The sequence below is a fragment of the Pongo abelii genome, chromosome 12 (assembly GCF_028885655.2).
Source record: "Pongo abelii isolate AG06213 chromosome 12, NHGRI_mPonAbe1-v2.0_pri, whole genome shotgun sequence".
Classification (NCBI taxonomy): domain Eukaryota; kingdom Metazoa; phylum Chordata; class Mammalia; order Primates; family Hominidae; genus Pongo; species Pongo abelii.
Window position 1 is genome coordinate 77,390,605 of NC_071997.2, and position 22,488 is coordinate 77,413,092.

Sequence of the window (22,488 nt, forward strand, 5' to 3'; positions counted from 1 at the left end):
ACCATAAAAATTAAAGAAGTAGATGTCACTATGTAGGCTGAAATGTTTACTAAACTTCAGGGCTCCTATTTTGACTTTTTAATCTGCCAGGGGTGCTATTAAGTATGTTTAATGTTTAGATGAGTGGGTATGTAACACATTCTTGCCCCTCTCAGACTTTTTAATTGTTAAGCCAAATCAAGTACCACAGAAAATACAAGTAGTCTTAAGTGCCGAGTAACTTGATCACAGTAAATCTTTTTTCTTCTACTACTGAAGTAATCTCTGACTTGAAAATAGTGTTTGAGTACTACAGTTGAGTGTTTTATTCTAATGCTAGTTACTTATTGGCTTTCAGTTTTAAGGGACTTGTTATTAGAAAGTCAGTATTTTGTATTTACTAAATACTTTGAGATTCTGAATGTTGCGTGGAGAGGCCAGACATTTTCAGGCCATGATATGACTTGATGACTGGGTTCTCAAATATCACATTATGCAAGGGTTCAGTGAATAAAGTTTAAAGTTAAATATTAACTCGAGCTGAGAATACTGGGCTCTTTTAAAATTTACTTTTCTTTATTTATGTTTGGAGTTAGAGAGGCAGATAGGGAAATAAATGTGTCATTGATATTCAAGCCACTTCCTTTTTCCCCTCTCATTTTCCTAATTTTAGTTCTTTCTATGTTTAACTCTTATATGTTTTGTTTTTAGTTTTTGTGGGTACATAATAGATTAATATCAAGCTACTTCTGATATTAAGGATTTTGCAGCCCACGGATAGCAAGTTCCAGAAAATATTATCTCTATTTCATTTTAGCTATACAGTCTTAAATATGTATTTTTGTACATAGGCTACGTATCTTATAGTATTTTCGCAAATTGCATTTTAAAATATTTTAGCTGATTTGTTACTGCCTTTTCTGCTTAGGCAGATATAAGTACCAGGTGAATTGATTGTGGAACATAAGTAGAGACACTGCATTGGAATGAAAATCAGTTTTATAAAGTTGAACACAAATTTTAAAAATGCTGTACATAGATTTGTTTTTATATTTTTCAGTAAAATTTTAGGCCAGGTGTGGTGGCTCATACCTGTAATCCCAGCACTTTTAGGAGGCTGAGGTGGGAGAATTGCTTGAGCCCAGGAGTTTGTGACCAGCTTGGACAACACAGGGAGACCTCGTCTCTAAAGAAAGTGTAAAAATAAAAAATAAATTAACTGGACATGGTGGCACATGCCTGTGGTGACGGAGATGGGAGGATTGCTTGAGCCTGGGAGGTTGAGGTTGCCACGTGACCCATAGATTGCACCACTGCACTCCAGCCTTGGTGACAGAGCGAGACCCTGTGTCAGAAAAAAATAAAAAATAAAATAAAATTATAGTTTGCTTTTATGTCATTTTCCCATGGCAGATTATATCATTAGCCCATGAATATATCTCCCCAAGCTAAGAATCTATTAATAGTGTCTGTAGAGGTGTCTAATAAATATTCAAAGATTGAGTTGGAGCAGGTGATGATTAAGAGTAAGTATGTGTTTGTAAGTCTCTGGATTTCCATAATTGTAAAAGAGGAAAAAAGATATTAGGAAGATTAAGTTGCTAAAGTTTTCTGTTCAAATAATATGTTCAATAAACATTAGTAATTTGACTTATTTTCTGCTTATCCCTTCATAAGGTGCAAAATGCTGAATGTTTTACGTCTTAATAAAGTTAGGAGCAATTAAGGAGACTCATCATTTCACAAGCTTGAAATTTAGGCTATTACTATTTGATCAGTCCATTTTTATCTTATCAGGTAACCATTAATTTTAGAGTTTTAAAGGAAACTGAAAAGCAGTGGCATAATTCGACCATCTGTTAAAAAAAGAAAGAAAAAAAAAACTGCATATGGCTTTAAGTGCATTTCAAATACATTCAGTGGTTCTAAGAACAACCCTTATTTCCTTTCTTTTGGTAGCCTGCCCTCTCCCTGCAAATGCAGCTCCATTTGGTATGAGCAACAAGGCAAATGCCTAAAACAATCATCAGATAGAAGGAAAGCATTAATGCTGGAGTATTAGTAGCCTAGTTACAGATTGCACTGCGTCAGACTGTTCCACACCCAGAAGACGTCAGGTGACTTCAGTCCTGCTGCAGTTGTGCAGCAGAGGAGACTGCAGACTTCGGTTGAGGAAACGGGTATTTCATGTCTCAGGGAGTAGGTTTGTGCAGTTACAGCTTTTCTGTTGGTATGCATAATTAATAATTGGAGCTGCAAAGCAGATCGTGACGAGATGGACGGTCAGAAGAAAAATTGGAAGGACAAGGGTATATCTGCTTTTTAATTTCTTATTCAGTTTTTATATGTGACCACTAATATATTTATATGAATAAGCTTTGGAATTTAGATATTTTAGATTGAAAGTGAAACCTCTGAAGAGTTGAAGTCTAAAGGATTAAAACGGCTATCTCACGTGTTTTTACATTTGGTTGTATACCAGAAAATGTCATGCTGTTCTGTTTCACTGGCATTTGATTTAGTCTTTTCAGTCCTGCCGTTTAGGTTCTGTTCTCTACTCTTGCACATTGTAAACAATATAGATCTAACAGATTTCATTTGTTCGTCACTTGGATGTGGTAAATACACATTGCTGTTTTTGTATTTCATAGTGACATATTTTCCGTGACTATTTTAAAAAACCTTACTTGGTGTAGTTGAAATTCTGTGCAAAGGTTTGTAGGTAGCAAGATACTGCGTTTGCAGTAAGCCTCTTTTCTTCTTTGAAAATCTGATTTGAACCTTTAAAATTATTACCAACTTTCTTTTAATCAGATTATATGCATCTTGAAATCATTCAAATTACACAGTATAATTACACAGTAATTTTAAATGCATGTCTGTGTTTAAGTCACTAACCTTTGTCCTTGTAATAACCAATCAGTGATTTTGATCCCTTTTCCTCCCCCTTGAAAGCCCAGATCCTTTCAAATCTCAGTGGATCATTGTGTAAGAATTTAAGCCTGTAAGTGGTAAAATGTTGACTAGAATATTTAAAGAATATTTTATTATGTAGATGGTTAAATCTACCTTTTTTTTCTTTAAAAGAAGGTGGTAGGCTGTATATCTGACCACTCATAATAAATTACCTTTAAATTATTAGAGCTATTTTTAAGTAGCCCAAATACACATTCTACATAAGCAATTTTTTTCCTGGCTACATTCAAGTTTTATAATTAAAAAAAATTATTTCCTTCAAGCAGGATTGGCAACAATATTTCTAAAAGCAGTATGTAGAGCTAATTACAGTAACTTTTACAATATCTTTTTAAAAATTTGTTCAATAAAGACGTGGGGAAAAGGTGAATTTAAGATTGAGACCATATTGAGACATTGGTAAGATTTTATGGTTGCAACTTAAAAAATAATAGAAAACAATACAGCTTTGGGTTTTGCCTTTAGGATTTCTTTACATGTGAATTTAAAGAGAAGGATTTTTATTTCTTCATTCTGTTAGCCGTTAATGTTACAGATTGATGAATTGATATATGGTAGCTTTTGCTAAGTGAAAATGATACAAATGATAATAATACAATAAATACAGGCCTTAAAAGTAGGTGAAAAGTCGTATCAGGGCTCATTCTGCAACTATTAAGGTTCTTTATTAATAACTTAAGTCTTAGATCATTAAATAACATCTTAAGTTCTTTATTTGTTAAAGTAATTTAAGGGTATTATGAGACAGGAGAAATTAAGATCCAGTGTAGTTCATATTTTTTCCAGAGATTTGATTATTTTTAGGTACTCAAATGTAAAATTGAATTTACTCCAGAATATCTCTGAAGAGCCTCACTTTGTAGGTGGAATGGCCTAATATTTTTTAGTACTTGTCTGGCTGTTTTGGTCGGTAAGATTAACTTTGCCTGTTTTTCTCATTCAGTGGTTAAATTATATTTTAGTATTTTCTCTATCAGCAGACAATTTTAATATTACAGAGTAATATTAATTTAAGATCACAGAGTAAGGTTTAAATTGGAAATCACTGAGAAGTTGGAAGCCATCATGGAATGAGTTTTTCCTCATTTAAAAAAAAAAAAGTTTGACAGCAGAGAAGGAGCCTAATCTAGGGTCTACGTAAATTTTAAAAATATACTTAGGCATTTTTCTACTGCATTCTCCCCCTGACCACCAGTATAGCATAGTGACAGATTTGAGAGATGCTCTGATTTCAGTGTTCTTTAAAAGGTGGTGTGTGTGTGTGTGTGTGTGTGTTTGCTGATTAACTGGTATTTAAGATATTTGATCTTTCAGGCTGAAAGCATTAATAATTTGCATTCTTTTATATATTCTTCATATTTTCTGTTTAGTAGGATACTTACGACAAATGACATTTACATAGTATTCGATTATTGGGGTTATGTGGAAAATTTTGATTAAGGTAGTCAAAAGATTTTTAGGAGCTTAAAATAGGAAGGAATGGGTAGGCCTAGGGATTTGGATGGGGTAGGAGAATGATATAACCACTAAAAAGCTATAGTTGAGACAGTAAATAACTTTCTGGGTAGAACAGAATATTTAGGACAGGAGTTGAAAGATAAGATTGGTGTGGTCAAAGAATGTAGAAAATTTAGATGATCTGGATTAGGTTTCCTCATACTTCTCTGTAGGTGAGAATCATCTAGTGCTTCTTAAAAATGCAGATTCCTTGGGTTCTGACCTACCAAATCAGATTTTATAGGGCCTGGCAATCTGCATATTAAGCATCCTGGTGTAATTCATATTGTTGGGCAAATTTGGGAAACAGTGATCTAGGGTTTAAGCCTTGGTTCTGGTATATTTTGATTTTGGCTAGAATAAGAAGCTTACTTTTTGGTTTTAATTTCCTCGTTTGCATGCTGCCCAGGGTTCCAGTTGAGCGGTTCTCTGGTTTTATGGAAAAGATACCCTGGGCCAGACCGCAGAAGACATTGAGTTTTGGATTTGATCGTAAAAGAAATAAAAAGGATTTGGAAGTTTTTAAAGTAGGGAATGGTAAATGATAGCAGTTTTGAAAGATTGGTTTAGGGTGCTGCATAAGATCAACTGGGGTAGAATAACCTATAGCCACACCAGTTAGGATGACTGTAGTTGTGCCCAGATTTAAAGTAGATAGGCTTGAATTTGGCCTGAAATAGGAAGAAGAAATGGCAGATTTGAGAAATTCAAGGAAGGAATACTTGGCATTTGGTATAGATTTGCAGGACAAGGATGAGGTGTAAAGACTCAAGGGGCAACATGAAGTTTGGATTAGAGTGAAATATTGGCAATGACAGTCCTTTAGTATTAGTAGAAATAGAGCTAAAATAGAAAAGATGCCAAGTTGAGTTTCAGACACTTTGAATTTGAAGTGATGATAGAACATCCCGCAAGCTCAGATAAATGACAGGTTTAATGGTAAAGAATTGGGAGTCAAATGCAGAGTGAGGCAGGTGAATACTATGTGAGGAGATTTGCACTGAAAGAACTATTAAGAAAGGAAAGCCTAAAACCTACGTTATGGAGGTCTGCGGCATTAGGGAAAATGAGGAGGTTCTAGAGCAGTAAAAGAAGCAGGATAGTGTAACTGATACTAAGGGGGGAAAGAATTTTCAAGAAGGAATGGTCAATTAAATACTTAGAGAAGCTGGTTAATATGAGTGAGAAATGGATGTGAATCTTGTTAAATTTTAAAAGTAGGTGCAACACTGTTCTTTATTGTTACAGTACTCTTTGGATTTGTCAGTTAATGTGCCAGAGGTGATCTTTGAGAGAAGTTTCTGTAGGATAGGGAGAGAAATGTTTCTAGCATTAAAACTCAATATAATTATATCTCAAGACAAACTAGTTTTGGACCATTTCTGCAGCATACTTCCGTGTAGAGATTCTTTTAGGGCTCTCTGATCTTTACTTGTGATAAGCTACTTTACATTTTTTGAAAGCCTTGAATAAAGCTCATACTGACATTTTGGTGGAGAGTAGCGGGGGTCTTGGTGTTTGAAATGCCTTACTTGGGAAGGCCAAAAAATGCCCAACAAGGGAACTTTGGCATTAATTAATTATGGGGCCTACTGATTGGAACGACTCTCCTTTCAGTTCGAAACTTTGTTAAAACTGAATATTTAGGCATTGATTAGATACATCTTCTAGATCTTGGGTTAGTAGTGCAGCACTACATAGGTATGTGTTATAGAGAATTTAGAAGGTAAGTAGAAGAGTAAAACTCACATCGCATAGAGAATGGTTTGGGGGCATCTTTTTAACAGGATAATGTGTGTTGGGAGGGTTATGTGGTATATTTTATTCTGTAGTCTTTTTCCCCCATTAAGTATTTATTTTTTAAATACTGTATGCTATTTTAATGACTACAATATTTTAATTCCATCTAGTTAAATCAGGTTATTGCTAAAGTTTTGCAAGTACAGGTTGAACATCCCTAATCTGAAAATCTAAAAGCCAAAATGTTCCAAAGTCTGAAACATTTTGAGCACTGATGTGATGCCACAAGTAGAAAATTCCACACATAAATACTTAACACAATCTTTGTTTCATGCACAGAATTATATAAAATATTGCAGAAAATTACTTTCAGGCTATGGGTATAACATGTAGATGAAACAGAATTAATTTCATGTTTAGACTTGGGCCTCACTCCCAAGATACCTCATTATGTACATGCAAGTAGTCCAAAATATTTCTAAATATTCCAACATATTCTAGTCCCACATATTACAGGAATACTCAACCTGTAAAAACAATGCTAAAATGATTATAACTGAACATAAGTCTTTGTTTCTATTCGTGATTATTTCCAAATTTCTGGGTTATGTTATTTAGGCTTTGGGTGCCTTTTACAAAACTGCTCTCCAGAAAGATTGCACAAATTGTTCTTTTCATCAATGAATGTGAGTGTCTGTCATGGATCTGTGGCTAAGGTTAAATAGTATGTATTCCTTTCTTATAGTTTTTACTCTAAATAGCTATTTCGTCAGTGTTAACTCATTAAATTACTTGATAAGAACCAGCTTTGTATTGTAAGAATGTGTAAGCAGTGGGAGCAATGGTGGAAATAGCCTTTCTATTTTATTTACCCAACTCTGTTCTCCTCATCCTTACCAGGGCCCGTAACTGATCTTTCCACTAAATTATGTGTGTCACAGCCAAATTAAAATTACTCTTCCAAAGTGCAACTCTAATCATGGCACTTAAGGGATTTTCCTTTACTTACTTTTCAAATGAAGTTTCTACTGTCTTTCCTGGATGTTTAAAAGGCATTCCATGGCCTAGCCCCAACCTTTATAATTTCCTCTCTCATTACTCCCTGTCTCTAGCCACATTGAAGGACTTGTTTTCTAAACATGCCTGTTCTTTGCCTTTGCTTGTGTTTTTCTCTCCACCTAGAAGGCCCTTTCTTCCCATTTCATTTTGCTCAAGTAGTCCTTATCAAAGGCCCGGTTCTCCTTGAGGTGTTCACTAAGCCTCCCTGGGGAGGTAGTTCAGTGTTCCTCACTCCCATCTCTCGGTTTTCATTTTGTACTTTTTTCCCCCCCTAAGGGAAGGGCATAAGGGGTTTCATTTTGTACTTTCTGTTACAATTATTTATACATAAATATCTTGGCTCTTTTTCCAGCCTCCAAATTTTTTTGAAGGCCGAAAACAGTGATGGCTTCATCACTGGGTCTTCTGATTGACTTGGTGCAGCTTCTCAATGAAGGAAAAGGCTGAGAACTCCATTGTTCAGCCAGGTTTACTTCTGGCCTTAAACCCACATAAATTTTTGGAAAATTTTAAAATATGATTTCAAGTGGGAGCAATTAGAAAAAGGATTCCCCACTTTTCCCCTTCTTAAAGGAACAATTCAGCAACTTAAGGAACTTTTGTAGATTTAGAATTTTTAGAGTATTCCTGCAGATAAGGCATTCTATTAATCATTTATTCCAACTTTCCTGTTTTACTGACAAGGAAACCAAGAAAATGAGAGATTTAAATATTTGTCAGGCCCACACAGGACCATGCCACAGGTCCATGGTGGCATGAAGCCTTTGTTTTTATTTTATAATTTATATTTGCACTTGAATAACCAAAGATTGAAAAGTACATAAGCTAAAACGGCCCATGTTTTGATATTTTATTTGTGCATAGTCTAGTTGTGGCATGTTATTGAATGTCATATACTTCTTTCATATTGTCCTCACTGCAATAAAAAAGGCAGGCAGTTGTCTGTCACACTAATCATGGAAGAAGGTAGGTGTGGTTAGTCATTTAGTACAGGTATTGTCAAAAGGTTAAACCTAGTGGGAATTCCCTGGGCCAGGAGAATAATTTCTTTTCATCTTTAAGGATTGGATTACATGCTTGGATGTAGGCAGAATATCTAGGCAGAGAATAGAATTCTTAAATTTGTTCTCTGGTTGTCCCCTAAGTTCCCTTTTTATTTACAGCCATCTCAGTATCTGCAGGAGATTATTTCCAGCCCTCCACCCCGCATCCCCCTACACCATGGATACCAAAATCCGCAGATGCCCACGTCCCTTATATAAAATGGTGCAGTATTTTCATAAAACCTACGCACATCTTGTTGAGATCATCTCTGAGTTACTTTTTACAGTGTAGGTAGTTATGTTGTTCAGGGAATAATGAGAAGAAAAAAGTCCGTACTTGCTTAGTTACAGATGCAGTCATCATAGGTCTAGCTACATTTTTCCATCCACAGTTAGTTGAATCCGCAGATGTGGAACCCGCAGATATAGAGGGCTGACTGTATTCACTTGGTCCCATCTCTTGCTAGAATTTGGAATAAGGGATGATGTTTAATTTAGATAATACTTTTCTTTGCATCCTTGGAACAGTGATCCGACACCACATTTGTACTTATTTCTCTGCTCTATCATGAATAAAGCTGACTTACATTACTGAGTGTGTGTGTATTTTTTTTAATCTGCTTCATGGCTTTGATGTTTGTTTGATTCAGCTGCCCCTTAGGCATTCGACGTATTATAGACACTAAAATCTTTTGTGTTGTCTTTCTTCAGATACTATGTCACTACCATATTCTATATAACATTTACTTAAGAAGCTCAAAGCAATTTAAAAACTGAAAAATTACCAAATTATCAAATATTAATGATTATTTGTACTGTTCATTGTACTGTTCATTGATTCGGTGAACATTTATATTGTGTGTACAACAGTTATATAAGGTTATGGAAGAAGAAATATAACTGATTTACTTACTAGTGAAGTTCATTCTGTGATTTGAACTAGTAATTTGCTTTGAGCTCTTCCCCTCCGCCAACTCCAGTATATTAAGCTTCAAGTTTCTAGAGTTACGGGACTGTATGTTTTCCATTTAGTTTTTGTTAGTAGAAAATAGAATTTTGAGCAGTAACTTCCTGTTTCTAAGACTTGGTGCCTACTTATTTTAAGCTTTAGATGGGCCAACAAGAAGGAAAATTTAAACCATAGTAAGTTATACATTGAACCAGTTTATTTTCTAATTTTAGGTTTCTATTTATGTAGGTCTTGATCAATTCTAGTAACTTAATAACTACATGCTTATCAAAATGTATCAGAAATACAGACTGGTCATAGGAGTAGTTCTCATTTTAACATTCTTTACAATTGAAAATCATTAAAGTGAGTGCAGGTAGGGAGAGTCATTTATATCCAACATACTTAAAGAGAAGATACTTAGCTTTACCTTAGAGAAAATGAAATTAAAGGTAGGATTATTCTGTAAAGAGAAAATCATCATGGTTTAGGAAAACTAGAAATGAGAAATTAGAACTGTTTTCTGCCCTTTTTTGCTCGTTTTCTCCTAGTAAAGCTGGAAATAGAGTGTAGGATTAAGGGAAATATTGAAAACTACATGAACTAATGAAGTAAACTGGTGAATTTAATTATAAATGAAGCATGTGTGGTGTTATTGAACTTCACTTTTCTCTTAGAGAAATTCGTATTATCCTTAGAAGACCGTAAACAGCCATAGGTAGTTTTTATATTCCTGCAACATATTGAGGCATTTTCTACTTGAAATATAGGAAAAAAAAGACCACTGGCTGGGCCTTGTAGCCCTTGCCTGTAATCCCAGCACTTTGGGAGACCATGGTGGGAGGACTGCTTGAGCCCAGGAGTTCGAGACCAGTCTGGGCAACATAGGGAAGCCCTGTCTCTACAAAATTTTAAAAAATTAGCTTGGTGTGGTGGTGCACACCTATGGTCCCAGCTACTCAGGAGGCTGAGGTGGCAGGATTGCTTGAGCCCAGGAGGTCAAGGCTGCCGTGAGCGATGATGATGCCACTCTGCTCCAGCCTGGGTGACAGAGGGAGACCCTGTCTTAAAAATAATAATAATAATAATAATAATATTTGATTGACTTTATGTTGGCACATAAAAACCAGTAACTATGAAAATGAATTTGTTTTAGTTCATTCTTAACATAGTTTATAATCACAGCTGTGCATAAGGTTTTAGAATAAATAGAGGATGAATCAGGTTTTTGGGATTTAGGGGAATGTAATTTTTGCCGCAAAATTGTATACTAGCACAAAATGGCTTCTTTCGCTTTATGGTTGAATTTCACGGTGGATCATATATAATGTCCCTTTACAAAAAATGTTTAGTGGTTTAAAAATATACTTTCCTGGGGGCTCTTCCTAATCTTTTGAAGTGAGAGGCTCTGTTTTGAAGTGCCTGTTGGGCTGTCAGTGTTTTTTGGAGCAATTCTCCAGCATCACTCACAACATTAACTTTGTGGAATTTCATGTTAATAGGAAGATTTGCAGTTTTGCACTGTTGATTTGGGTGGTTTTATCTGACAAGACATTTAGGTAATGAGTGAGGCTGGATGGTGAATTTAAACAGTAAGGGATATTTATGAGCTTGGATTAATTTTGAAGATTACTTAGTGGATGTTTTCTTATTTATGAAAATTTTCTTTCCTTTGCAACTTCATAACTGCAGGGACTCATTTAACAATACTAAACTTGGGTAAGAGAATCTTGTTCTCCTCAAATAGTGTTGGTTACTAGAGACCTAGAAATGCATATTTTTTAAATCACAAACCATCTTTTAGTTCATGTTATGTGGGGAAAGGAGTATGTGTGTGAAAACACACTCAGTGTTTAAAACGATTTTAATTGTAAAGGCCATTTGTTCTCAGTAATAATAATAAGGTTCTTCCCTGGGTGTAGGATTGGTTTTTTTATAAAATGAATAGTAAACATTGACTTAACTTCACATCTTTATGTTTGGCTTCTATTTGCTGGAGGATTTTCTAGAAATGGTATTTTCGTTGCTTTATATGCTGTCTTTGTCAAGTTTATTGCTTATTTAAAAATTTTTATATCATTCTTAAACTCACCAATGTCTTATCTATTTTTATAGTTTTTATGTATATGTAATTACATAGATTGTTATTTATAGTATAAATTTATTATTTTTAAGGTGAGAACAATTTAGATTGCTTCTAGAAAACAATTTAAACAAAACATGGTTTATTCCTATTATTGAATCTCTTAATGAAATTTATTGGTCTCACCTATAACTCTACTCGTAGTATTAGTAAATTGTGTCTCCTGTCTCAATTATTTAAACTAAGGCAGAAACAGCATTTGGTATTTTCAAGTAGCATAAAAAGCAAACTTGAGTATTAATATAGTCCTTTAAATACAAAAGGTATAATAGAGTGAGACCTTCATGGTCAGACTTGAATATCAGTTTGTAAGTCTACACAATTTATTTAACAATATGTTTACATTACAAATGTACAAATACATTTGCATCACATATGTAATGTAGATAATACTTTTTAGAGTTGTTGTGATTCGAGGTAATGTATACAGTGTACTCAGCACAGTGCCTTGCTCAGACTGGGAGATTACAAAATTATTGTAGAAAGGGGAAATATAGAAATTCTGCTGTTTGTTTATTATGCTATTTGTTTGTCATGTAAAGTGTTATTCTTAGGTGTGGTGGTTCAAATTCGCCAAAGCACTGTAACGTTATCAAAGTAAGACAGGAAAGATTTAGTGGAAGAGACAAGGACCTGAAATTTTGCATGTATCTTTTAAAAAACTCTAGTTAAAGGAAGAGGAGATAGCTAAGAGAGGTGCTGGTTTGCCAGGTATTTGGTTGAGATACTTTTGTAGCAATAACAGGTACCCATCAGCCTGAGACTTGCTAATTGAAACCTCTTTAGATATACTTTCAGAGAAAGTTGAATTCACCTTTTTTAAAAAATCAGGGCTTAGCTAAGCATTACATCTAATATTTGATTGCCTTTCTTGACCTTATCTCTTGAGCTTTAGTACTAGTGTGTTCAGTTCATCAAGCATTTCCATATGTGAAATTTCAGTTCAGCTTCAAATAATTTCTTAGGTGGGTATTATTTTTCTAATTTTACACACAGGGAAACAGATTACATTAGCTTCTCAGATCATGTTGATACTAACCTGAAGGAAGAAATAGGACTCAAAAGAAATAGGACTCAAGCTCCTCTTAATGTCTTTGTGAAGAGAGCTAAACTCTGCACAGATCCTTTTTGTGGACCTTCGCCTGTCAGTTTTTTGACAGGTGAATGCTTACTATGTTGAGACAAAAGCTTACTATTATGTAGTACTAAATGTTCAATTCTGAATTCTAATTACTTTTCCTGCCATTTGGGAAGACTTTGATTAAGGATTGTGATTCTTAATAAATATATAATTATTATTATAAACATTATGGTTGTGAAAAAAACTGAAATTTTAATACCATTCTAATATTTATATATTTATTTGTTTATTTCCTATTTAACTGCCATTCTCATTCCTCACCTGGCGTTATTAAAGAGAACTTAATATTTGCTTTTGCTTCAAAAGTAGGTATTTTTCTGCCAGCCATTCCCTGTCCTAGTATTTTTAGGAACAGCCAGTTCAACTTCCCCCTGCCCCGCCTTCCCAGACAAAAGCTTTTTAAAATTGAAACCTGACTTCGGGCTATTCAAAGAAGAACGTAAGAATTTGATTTGAGGCAAAATGTAATTGGATGACTTCTGCATGTAAGGCATGCACAATGCAGGCTGACACTATTTTTAGCTATGGCAGATGACAGTTTGTGATTACCAAATGTAGGCAACTCTTCTTACTGTGCATTGAGCCAGAAGTTTTTATTTTAAAGAAAAGATTTAAGTGTACTGAGTTATTTTGAATTAAAATTTTAGTTTGATAAAGATGCTATTACACACAATCATTTTTCACATTTTTATCTTGGAAACAAATGTTGGCAAGGACTGCAGGGCATAAATTACTTTTTTCTAAACTACAAGGGTTTGTTACAATTGATGAGCATTATTTTTAGCAATTCATAAGCATTCCCCCAAAGTTATAAATGGAAAAGTACCGCTAAATTCATCTGAGGTCTTTGAAAGGATGTTTAATGAACACTTTATCAGAATAGGGTTATCTTGTATGATTAACGCTTTATTGTGCAGTGTGGAAGGCGACTGGAGGAACCATGAAAAGTTAAACTTTCCTTGTATAAACTCTTTGTCTTAATTGTGGTTTTTCAAAAATAAGGAGCCACTAAAGTGATTACCGAGGAATCCAAAATTAACATTTTGGTGATCCTGTACTTCTTATTGAAAGGTGTCCTTTATTTTAATTTGAAAATTAATTTAAATGTTTCTGTTCTAAAAATAATCTGGCCGCTATTCAGACAATGCAGCAAGCATTAATGATGTAGGTAATGGGAATATAAAGATGAAAGGCATTTATCATTTTTCCAGGGTCTAGTAAGGGGAGACAAGCCTGCAAAACAGTGTTTTCTTTTTATAAATTACCTGAAAGCATTATTTGTTATTTAATAAGTGTAGACATCTGAAAATAGTGTAAATGAAATAAATGTTAAGTCCAAAACATAGAAACATTTTTTAAATAAATCAATTAGAATTAGTAACCTGTCATAAGATATTCATTCATTTTAATCAGTCAACAATAATATTGAAAATTTAGTTGTTTTTGGCTTTCTGCTCAGCTCTGGGAATAAAGTTAGGTAGTAAGACATACATGTTCTTTTATGGAGTTTACAACCTAGTAGAGAAGTATGTTGAGATGACTATTTTTTTAAAGTTTTAAATCTATTTCCAGGACATTTTCTTCACCCCCTCCCAAAAAAGCCCCCCACACCCCTTAGCAGTCACTCCTCTTCCCTTTTTCCCCAGCCCCTGACAACCACTTATCTACTTTCTGTCTCTACAGAATTCATAACTTGCATATTCAAGGCATTTCATATAAACAGAATCATAAAATATACGGCCTTTTGTGACTGGCTTCTTTCACTTAGCGTATGTTTTCAAGATTCATCCGGGTTGTAACATGTATCAGTACAGTAGTTTACCCCTTATTCTTGAGGGGTAAGACTCTAAGACCCCTAGCATATGCCCTAGAAACTACAGATAGGACTGAACCCTATATATACTGTTTATTCCTATCTGTACATAACTATGATAAAGTTCAATTTATAAATTAGTTACAGTAAGAAATTAACAACTTTAACAATGAAATAGAATCGTGGTAACAGTATACTAAAGTTAAATGAATGTGGTGTCTTTCTCAAAATACCTCATTGTACTATACTCACCTACTTTTTAACTATGGTTGACTGCAGGAAACTAACCAGGGAAAGGGTAAATGCAGGTAAGGGAGGACTACTGCACTTCATTTCGTTTTATGGCCTAATAATATTCTGTTATATGGATATACCTTTTTTTAAAAAAAATCCATTCATCAGTTGATAGACATGATAGACATTTGAGTTGTCTGTCTCCTTTTTTTGGCTATCATGAATAATGCTGCTGTGAACATTTGTGTGTTAAGTTTTTGTGTGGACACAGGTTTTCTAGTTTCTTGGGTGAAAATTCCTAGGAGTGGAATTGCTAGGTCATAAGATAACTCTGTATTTAATTTTTTGAGGAACTGCCAAATTGTTTTTCACAGTGGCTGAATTTTACATTCCCATCAGCAATGTATGAGGCTCCTAATCTTCATCACTTTTTGTTAACACTTTTTATTGCTCATCTTTTTGATTATAGCCATCCTAGGGGGTATGAAGTGGTATCTCACTGTGGTTTTGGTTTGCATTTTTATAATGACTAAATGATGTTGAGTATTTTTTCATGTGCTTATTGGCCATTTGTGTATCTTCTTTGGAGAAATGTCTATTCAAATCTGTTGTCTGTTTTAAATTGTTTTTTACCGTTGTAAAAGTTTTTCAATATATTCTGAGTACAAGTGTCTTATCAGATAATTGGTTTGCAAGTGTTTTCTCTCGTTCTGTGTGGTATCTTTTCACTCTATTTGTGGTGAAAGTTTTAAATTTTAATGAAGTCCAATTTATCTTTTTTTTTTCGTTTGTTGTTTCTGCTTTTGGTGTTATATGTAAGAAACAATTGCCTAATCCAAAGTCATGAAAATTTACACTTATTTTTTTCTTAAAGAGTTTTCTGGCTGGGTGCTGTGACTCATGCTTACAATCCCAGCACTTTGGGAGGCTTGAGGCAGGAGGATTGTTTGAGCCCAGTAAGCTGAGGCTGCCTGCTTTTGCACCACTCCACTCCAGCATGGGTGACAGAGTGAGACCTTGTCTCAACAGCAGTAACAACAACAAAAAGATAAGAAAGAAAGATAAAAGAGTTTTCTAGTTTAAGCTCTTAACTTTGACTCTTTCGGCCATTATGAGTTAACTTTTATACGTGATATGAAGTAGAAGAATCCAACGTCATTTGTTTTGCAGTTGGATATCCAGTTGTCCTAGCACCATTTGTTTAAAAGACGGTTTTTTTCTCATTGAGTTGCCTTGGCACCCTCGTCAAAGTCAGTTGACCATAAATGTAATGGTTTATTTCTGGGTTGTCAGTTGTATTCCACTAATCTACCTGTTTGTCTTTGTGTAACTACTCTACTGTCTTGATTACTGTATCTTTTCAGGAAGTTTTGATATAGGTAGGTTCGAGTCCTCCAACCTTTGTTGTACTTTTTCAAGTTTTTCTTGATTTTTTAGATCCCTTATATTTCCATATGAATTTTGCAATTGGCATGTCAATTTTTGCTAAAAGACAGCTAGGATTTTGATAGTGTTTGTATTTTAGATCAATTTGAGGAGTGTTACTGTCTTAATGTCTTTCAATTCATGAACAGGAGTCTTTCCAATTATTTAAGTCATCTTTAATTTCTTTCGACAGTGTGTTATGTATAGTTTATATGTCTTGAAATTCTTTTCACTGTATTCCTAAGTATCTTATATTTTTCTATGCTATTACAAATGGAATTATTTAATTCATTTTCAGATTGTTTATTGCTGGTGTATAGAAATACAATTTTTGTATATTGATATTTTGTCCTACAGCCATGCTGGACTGTCATTCATTATTTCTAGTAGCTTTTTGTGGATTCCTTAGAATTTTTAAAATACATACAACAGACCCTCATATCATTGTTTTGTTCAGTGTTATTTCGTTATAATGTGGATGAGGAAGAGAAAAAAAAAAACAATTCCTGGCTGGGGCCACTGTCTGTATGGGATTTGTATGTTCTCCCCATGTCTGCATGGGGTTTTCTCTGGGTACTCTGTGGTTTCTTCCCACGTTCTAAAGATATACACATTAGATTCATTGGTGTGTACCAGTTGTCTCATAATGAGTGTGGGGGTGTGTGTATGAGTGTGCCGTGTGATGGAATGGTGTCCTGTCCAGGGTTGGTTCCTGCCTTGCACCCTGAGATGTCAGGATAGGCTCTGGCCACCCATGACCCAGAACTGGAATAAGCAGGTTGGAAAATGAATGAATGAATGAATACAGATTATTGTAAAATAAAAACCCGTAAAGTATATAATAATCATGCAAATGCACAACAATAAATGATGCAGTATGAAGGCACTTAGAGATCCCTCCATATTTGTTGTTTTTGAACTGTGTGGTGGTGGTAGGAGGTGTTCCTACCACAGTATTTGCTTTGCAAACATTTGTTCCTTGATTTAACCCACCACCACTACAACCACCATCACTGATTCACCAAAAATTGTGTTTTAAAAAATCTTTCTTAAATGTATATATAGCTTACTTTATTTCAGTGTTTAATAGTAGAAGTGTTTTGAGTCTTTATTTAGATTTATTTTTTATTTTTTTTAGTTTTTATTTTTTTTTGAGACAGGGTCTTTCTGTCTCGTGCAGGCTGGAGTGCAGCGACGTGATCTCAGCTTGCTGCAACCTCCGCCTCCTGAGTTCAAGCGATTCTCTTGCCTCAGCCTCCCGAGTAGCTGGGAGTACAGGCACCGGCCACCATGCCCAGCTAATTTTTGTATTTTTAGTAGAGATGGGGTTTCACCATGTTGACCAGGCTGGTCTCAAACTCCTTACCTCAGGTGATCTGCCTGCCTTGGCCTCTCAAAGTGCTGGGATTACAGGTGTGAGCCACTGCGCCCGACCTTTATTTAGAATATGACGATGTTTTTGTGACCACAAATATGCCATAGAAAATGAAGTCATGTTTGTATAAATTAGCCTGTGGTAAAATTGGTTTTGTTATATGTAATTTCACTTAAAGTCACAGTTTGCAGAAAGCTATCCTCAACATTTAAGTGAGGATTTACTGTATAAAATCATGTTATCTGCAAATAGAGTTTAATCTCTTCCTTTCCAACATGGATGGCTTGTATGTCTTTTTCTTGGCCAGTTGCACTGCATAGCACCTCCAGGACCAGAAGTGGCAAGAACGGATGTACTTGTCTTGTTCCTAGTCTTAGGGGGAAAGATTTTTACCATTTAGTTTGATGTTAGCTGTGGGTTTTTGTAGATGCTCTTTATCAGGTTGATAATGTTCCCTTTTGTTCCTAGTATGTTAAATGTTTTATCTTGAAAGGGTGTTGGAGTTTGTGAGATGCTTTTTCTGCATCTATTGAGATGATCATGTGGTTTTTGTCCTTATCCTATTAATATGATACATTATGTTGATTGATTTTCGTATGTTGAATCAATCTTGTATTTCTGAGATGAAGGCCACTTGGCCATGGTGTATTATTATCTTTTTTATATGTTGCTCGATCCAGTTTGCTTGTATTTTGTTGAGGATTATTGCATCTATATTCATAAGGGATATTTATCCGTAGTTTTCCTTTCTTGTGATGTCTTTGTCTGATTTTGGTATCAGGATTGAACAAACTTGTAAATTAACTAATAAATCTAAATTAACTAATAATTCTCTTGACCATTAGAAGCAACAGTATTTGAATATATTTCTCAGAAGGGATTTTAATAAAGTTCTATACATCCCTCCTATTGAAAATCATTTATCTTGTATAAACAGTCTTTCAAAATTTTTTTATTAAAACCAATTTGAGGAATCTATAAGGGACTAGAAATTTTGTTGGCAAATGTCAATTAAGTCAGCCACACTGTTTGGTATCAACTAATATTTTTTTCATTCTTGCAGCTTCACTAACAATCTTTTCAGCTTCTTTATGGAAAAAGATGGAAATTCTTCTGTACTTTGCACAGTGGGGTTGGTGGCAGTGTAGATTGCCTCTCAGATGTTCCTATTCTAGGATATATTCATATTATCTTACGTGTAACTATCAGAGCCTAGTTGTCTCATTTCTCTTGGCTGTTCTTCCCTTTTTGTTTTTCTCCAGGGCTCTAAAGGGTATGATGGCTCCATCAGAGCATTCCTAGTGCTTGTTTCAGTATGTCTGTCATGATACCTGCTTTGAGCTACTCTCATGTAGCTGCTTACATATTTTTATGCAGTATGTGTGCGCTTACGTATGTAATTTTCAGAGCTTTTCCATTTATTCAAAAGACTTTGTTCCTAGGAACCATATGACAAGAGGAAAGGAAGTGGTAGGTTAGGGTTTACTATCATTGAGTACTGCTGGGCCTTATACATGACTATTCTGGTATCATTAACTTTGGGAAAATTGACTTGATTCAACCCAGAACACCAGAATCATCAACTTAGTTGTATACTGCTAGAATTTTAACTGTCAGCTGGATCCAAATATTTATTAACCTAACAGACAGGGTGTTCTTTTTCCAATAGGAAAGCATACTGGGAAAAATAACACTCATAAGACTCTTTAGTAGCACCGAATAGAAACAGAATGGGCTGAATTTTTTTCTGATTATAGTCATGATTCATGCTTGCCATTAGAGTGGGACCATTTCAGATGGCACAGAAAAGAGTAAAGAAGCAAGTAAAACTCATTGATAATCCTGTTATGCAGAGATAAAAACACTGCTTAGTAGATATCCTTTCAGACTTCATAGTTATATGTTTAATTTCTTTTTCTTTTGTTTTTTTTTTTTTTTTTTTGAGACGGAGTCTCGCTCTGTTGCCCAGGCTGGAGTGCAGTGGCGCAATCTCGGCTCACTGCAACCTCTGCCTCCCGGGTTCACGCCATTCTCCTGCCTCAGCCTCCTGAGTAGCTGGGACTACAGGTACCCACCACCAAGCCCAGCTAATTTTTTTTTTTGTATTTTTAGTAGAGACGGGGTTTCACCGTGTTAGAAAGGATGGTCTCGATCTCCTGACCTCATGATCCACCTGCCTGGGCCTTCCAAATTGCTGGGATTACAGGCGTGAGCCGCCACGCTCATATGTTTAATTTCTTAAGTGAGAATATACTGTGAGTCTTTTTGTAACATTCTGTTTTAATTTATTATTATGGACATGTTTCTGTGATAATGTAGATCTGTATCACTTTTTTTAACATTTCTCTTGCATAAATATACCCTGATTTTATTTAATTAGATTCACATGGTTTTTAAAAGTCATTTTCAACAACTTAATTATAGTTCTCTCCTGTGGGAAAGTACTTATCAAATATATTGGAGTAAAGCCCTGTTCTCCGTTTTTGGGTCTAATGGTAGGTGAAATATTTACATTAAAATTTGTCCCTTATTGATTAAACTGTCTTGTTAATTTCACTTAGCTTTTCTTCTTGGCCTTTATGATTCATCTTGCATGTTGTAATTGTCTGCCTACACTTTGCCCATTTGTTATGCATGCACACGTATAACATTTTGAAGCACTTTAATCAGCTAAGCCTTCAATTTGGCATCATACAATGGAGAATATGAGTTTTTATCCGTAGGAATCCTGGGTTAAGATCCATGTTCTGCCACTTATTAATGATGTGATCTGGGTCCAGTCATGTAGGAGCTGGGTTTCACTCTTTCAAGCCTACCTTTCATTAGGTTGGTTGGTTTGTTTGTTTAAGAGATGAGGGGTCTCTGTGTGTCCCAGCCTGGTCTCAAACTCCTGGCCTCCCACCTCGGCCTCCCAAAGTGCTGGAATTACAGGCGTAAGCCACTTTGCGTAGTGGCTCATTAGGTTTTAATAAGTGAGAGAGATAATGTTATATAGGCTGCTGCAGTGTTTGGCATAAAGGAGGTGTGGAGATTGGAGAATGTAGATCAGGAATCAAAACATCTATCAGGCTTAAGCGTATCATTTTTCAAACTTTTAAAAAGTTTCTCTCATACAGTTGCCATAATGATAGAGTTTATAATTGCTTGAAAAATTGTAGGAATATGAATTTGTTATTTTCCTAAAGTTTTAATAATGTCTGGTACTTAAGATATTTCTAGGAAGGTTCAAATCAGAAGACTGGTATGAATAAAAATATTTAAGCTTCCTTCTCCCCAAAAAAATCTAGATCTAAAAAGGAAGGAAATATTTTTAAATGATATTGAGCACAGATAATGCCCCAGTAGTAAAACTTCATTGGTTTGGATGCACTGACAGGGAATTTGAATGCAGTACTAATGTGTGTATCTTTGTACTGACTGTGGGTCATGTTAATTCCTTAAGGGAAAAGAGAGATTAGAAGATTAATGCCCTTTATGGACGATAAAACTGAAGGCCAGAGAGGTTGGAGTCATATCCAGAATCACACAATTGCTGAGCTGGTACATGCTAGGATGTGGGGCTCTTGAATCCCAGTCCTGATATTTCCTTCTACCATATTCATTTAGGTAGAAATTATAGACTAATTATACACAATTCATATCTGATCACTACACCTGTTTAGACAGTAACTCTGTTACAATATTAGGAAGTTTGATTAGACATTAATTTATGTTGTACAGTACAAACCTCTCAAATCTAAAGTCATTGATTTCATGGCCAGGTTTTACTGAGTAGTTTTTAACGACGGTAAAAAATAGCAAGTACATCTGCATTTACTTTAACTTCTCACCAATAGTGATTTTGAAGGTTAATTAATGTTTTTGAGCAGTTTGAGAACCACTTTTATAAAGGAGCATTTGTTCATATGAAAAATAGATTTGAGAGGCTGGGCACGGTAGCCCACGCCTGTAATCCCAGCATTTTGAGAGGCTGAGGCGGGCGGATCATGAGGTCAGGAGATCGAGACCATCCTGGCTAACACAGTGAAACCCCGTCTCTACTAAAAATACAAAAAATTAGCCGGGCGTGGTGGCGGGCGCCTGTCCCAGCTACTCGGGAGGCTGAGGCAGGAGAATGCCATGAACCCAGGAGGCGGAGCTTGCAATGAGCCGAGATCGCTCCACTGCACTCCAGCTCGGGCAACAGTGCGAGACTCCGTCTCAAAAAAAAAAGAAAAGAAAAAGAAAAATAGATTTGAGGTACACCTTACCTGCTGATTCCTTTGGGCTATTAGCTTTTACTTACCCTATAATAGTAAAAACTTAGATAAGCTTTAAAATTCTTTCCCATATGGTTTATAAAGTAACATGTTTACAATATAACACAACAGTATAGTTTATTAACCGAAAGTTAATAATAAGTTTGAAATTTTGTTCTTTATGTATTTACTATTTAAATATTGAGTAAGGTGATTGTGATTGTGGTGGTAATAATAACAACAACAAATAGCACTGACATTTATTAAGAATTTATTATATGCTATGTACTCTATTAAGTGCTTTACATTAATTATCTTACTAATGAAAAATCTAGTGAATCACATCTCAATGAGATCATTCCTATTTTTTTATTGACAAATCATAGCTGTATATATTTATGGGGTGCAATATGTTTTGACATGTATACAATGTGGTGTGATTAAATCAAACTAATTAAAGTACCGCCTTGTTACCTATTATTTTTGTGGTGAGACATGAAATTTACTCTCAGTTATTTTGAAATATATAGTTCGCTATTACTGACTGTTGTCACCCTGGGGTGCAGTAAATCTCAAAAGTTTTTTCTCCTTTCTATCTAGAAACTTTATGCCTTTTGTTCATTCCTATTTTAATGTACGTTTTATAGATGAAGAAACTGAAATATAGGGGACTTTAGTGACTTTCCTGAGGTCACATAGCTCGTAAGTTATTCAACCATTTTTTTAGTCTAGGTGACCCAACTATAGAACCTAAGTTTTTTGTTTGTGTGTATTAAACCACTGTTGTAGGGCACAAAGGGAGCCTCACAGGAAAGAGTGATCTTACCAAGGGCTGTCTTTATCATCACTCCCCTTGCTCTCTCACTGTACCCTCCT

The 22,488-nt window shown here is 35.1% G+C and overlaps 1 protein-coding gene and 1 long non-coding RNA gene across 11 annotated transcripts in view; one reads left to right on the plus strand and one right to left on the minus strand.

The window, feature by feature from the left end:
* Positions 1 to 22,488, plus strand: part of RTN4 (reticulon 4) — a 179,664-nt gene that overhangs the window by 139,441 nt on the left and 17,735 nt on the right. Inside the window, exon 4 of one of the 10 annotated variants that reach the window (XM_054546324.2) lies at positions 1,040 to 16,519. The exons of 8 other annotated variants lie outside the window; for them this stretch is intronic. In XM_054546324.2, the coding sequence (XP_054402299.1) occupies positions 1,040 to 1,050 (11 nt within the window). In that variant the 3' untranslated portion in view covers positions 1,051 to 16,519. Of the gene's footprint in view, positions 1 to 1,039; positions 16,520 to 22,488 lie in introns of those variants that run through there. One more of the 10 variants, NM_001133403.2, reaches the window with a different exon arrangement.
* The window catches only part of LOC129057539 (uncharacterized), a 30,236-nt gene continuing 8,949 nt past the window's right edge, over positions 1,202 to 22,488 (minus strand). The window contains exons 3-4 of the long non-coding RNA XR_008522135.1: positions 8,632 to 8,757; positions 1,202 to 1,324 (exon numbers count right to left, since the gene is read on the minus strand). This is a non-coding gene — a long non-coding RNA (uncharacterized LOC129057539). The remainder of the gene's footprint in view (positions 1,325 to 8,631; positions 8,758 to 22,488) is intronic.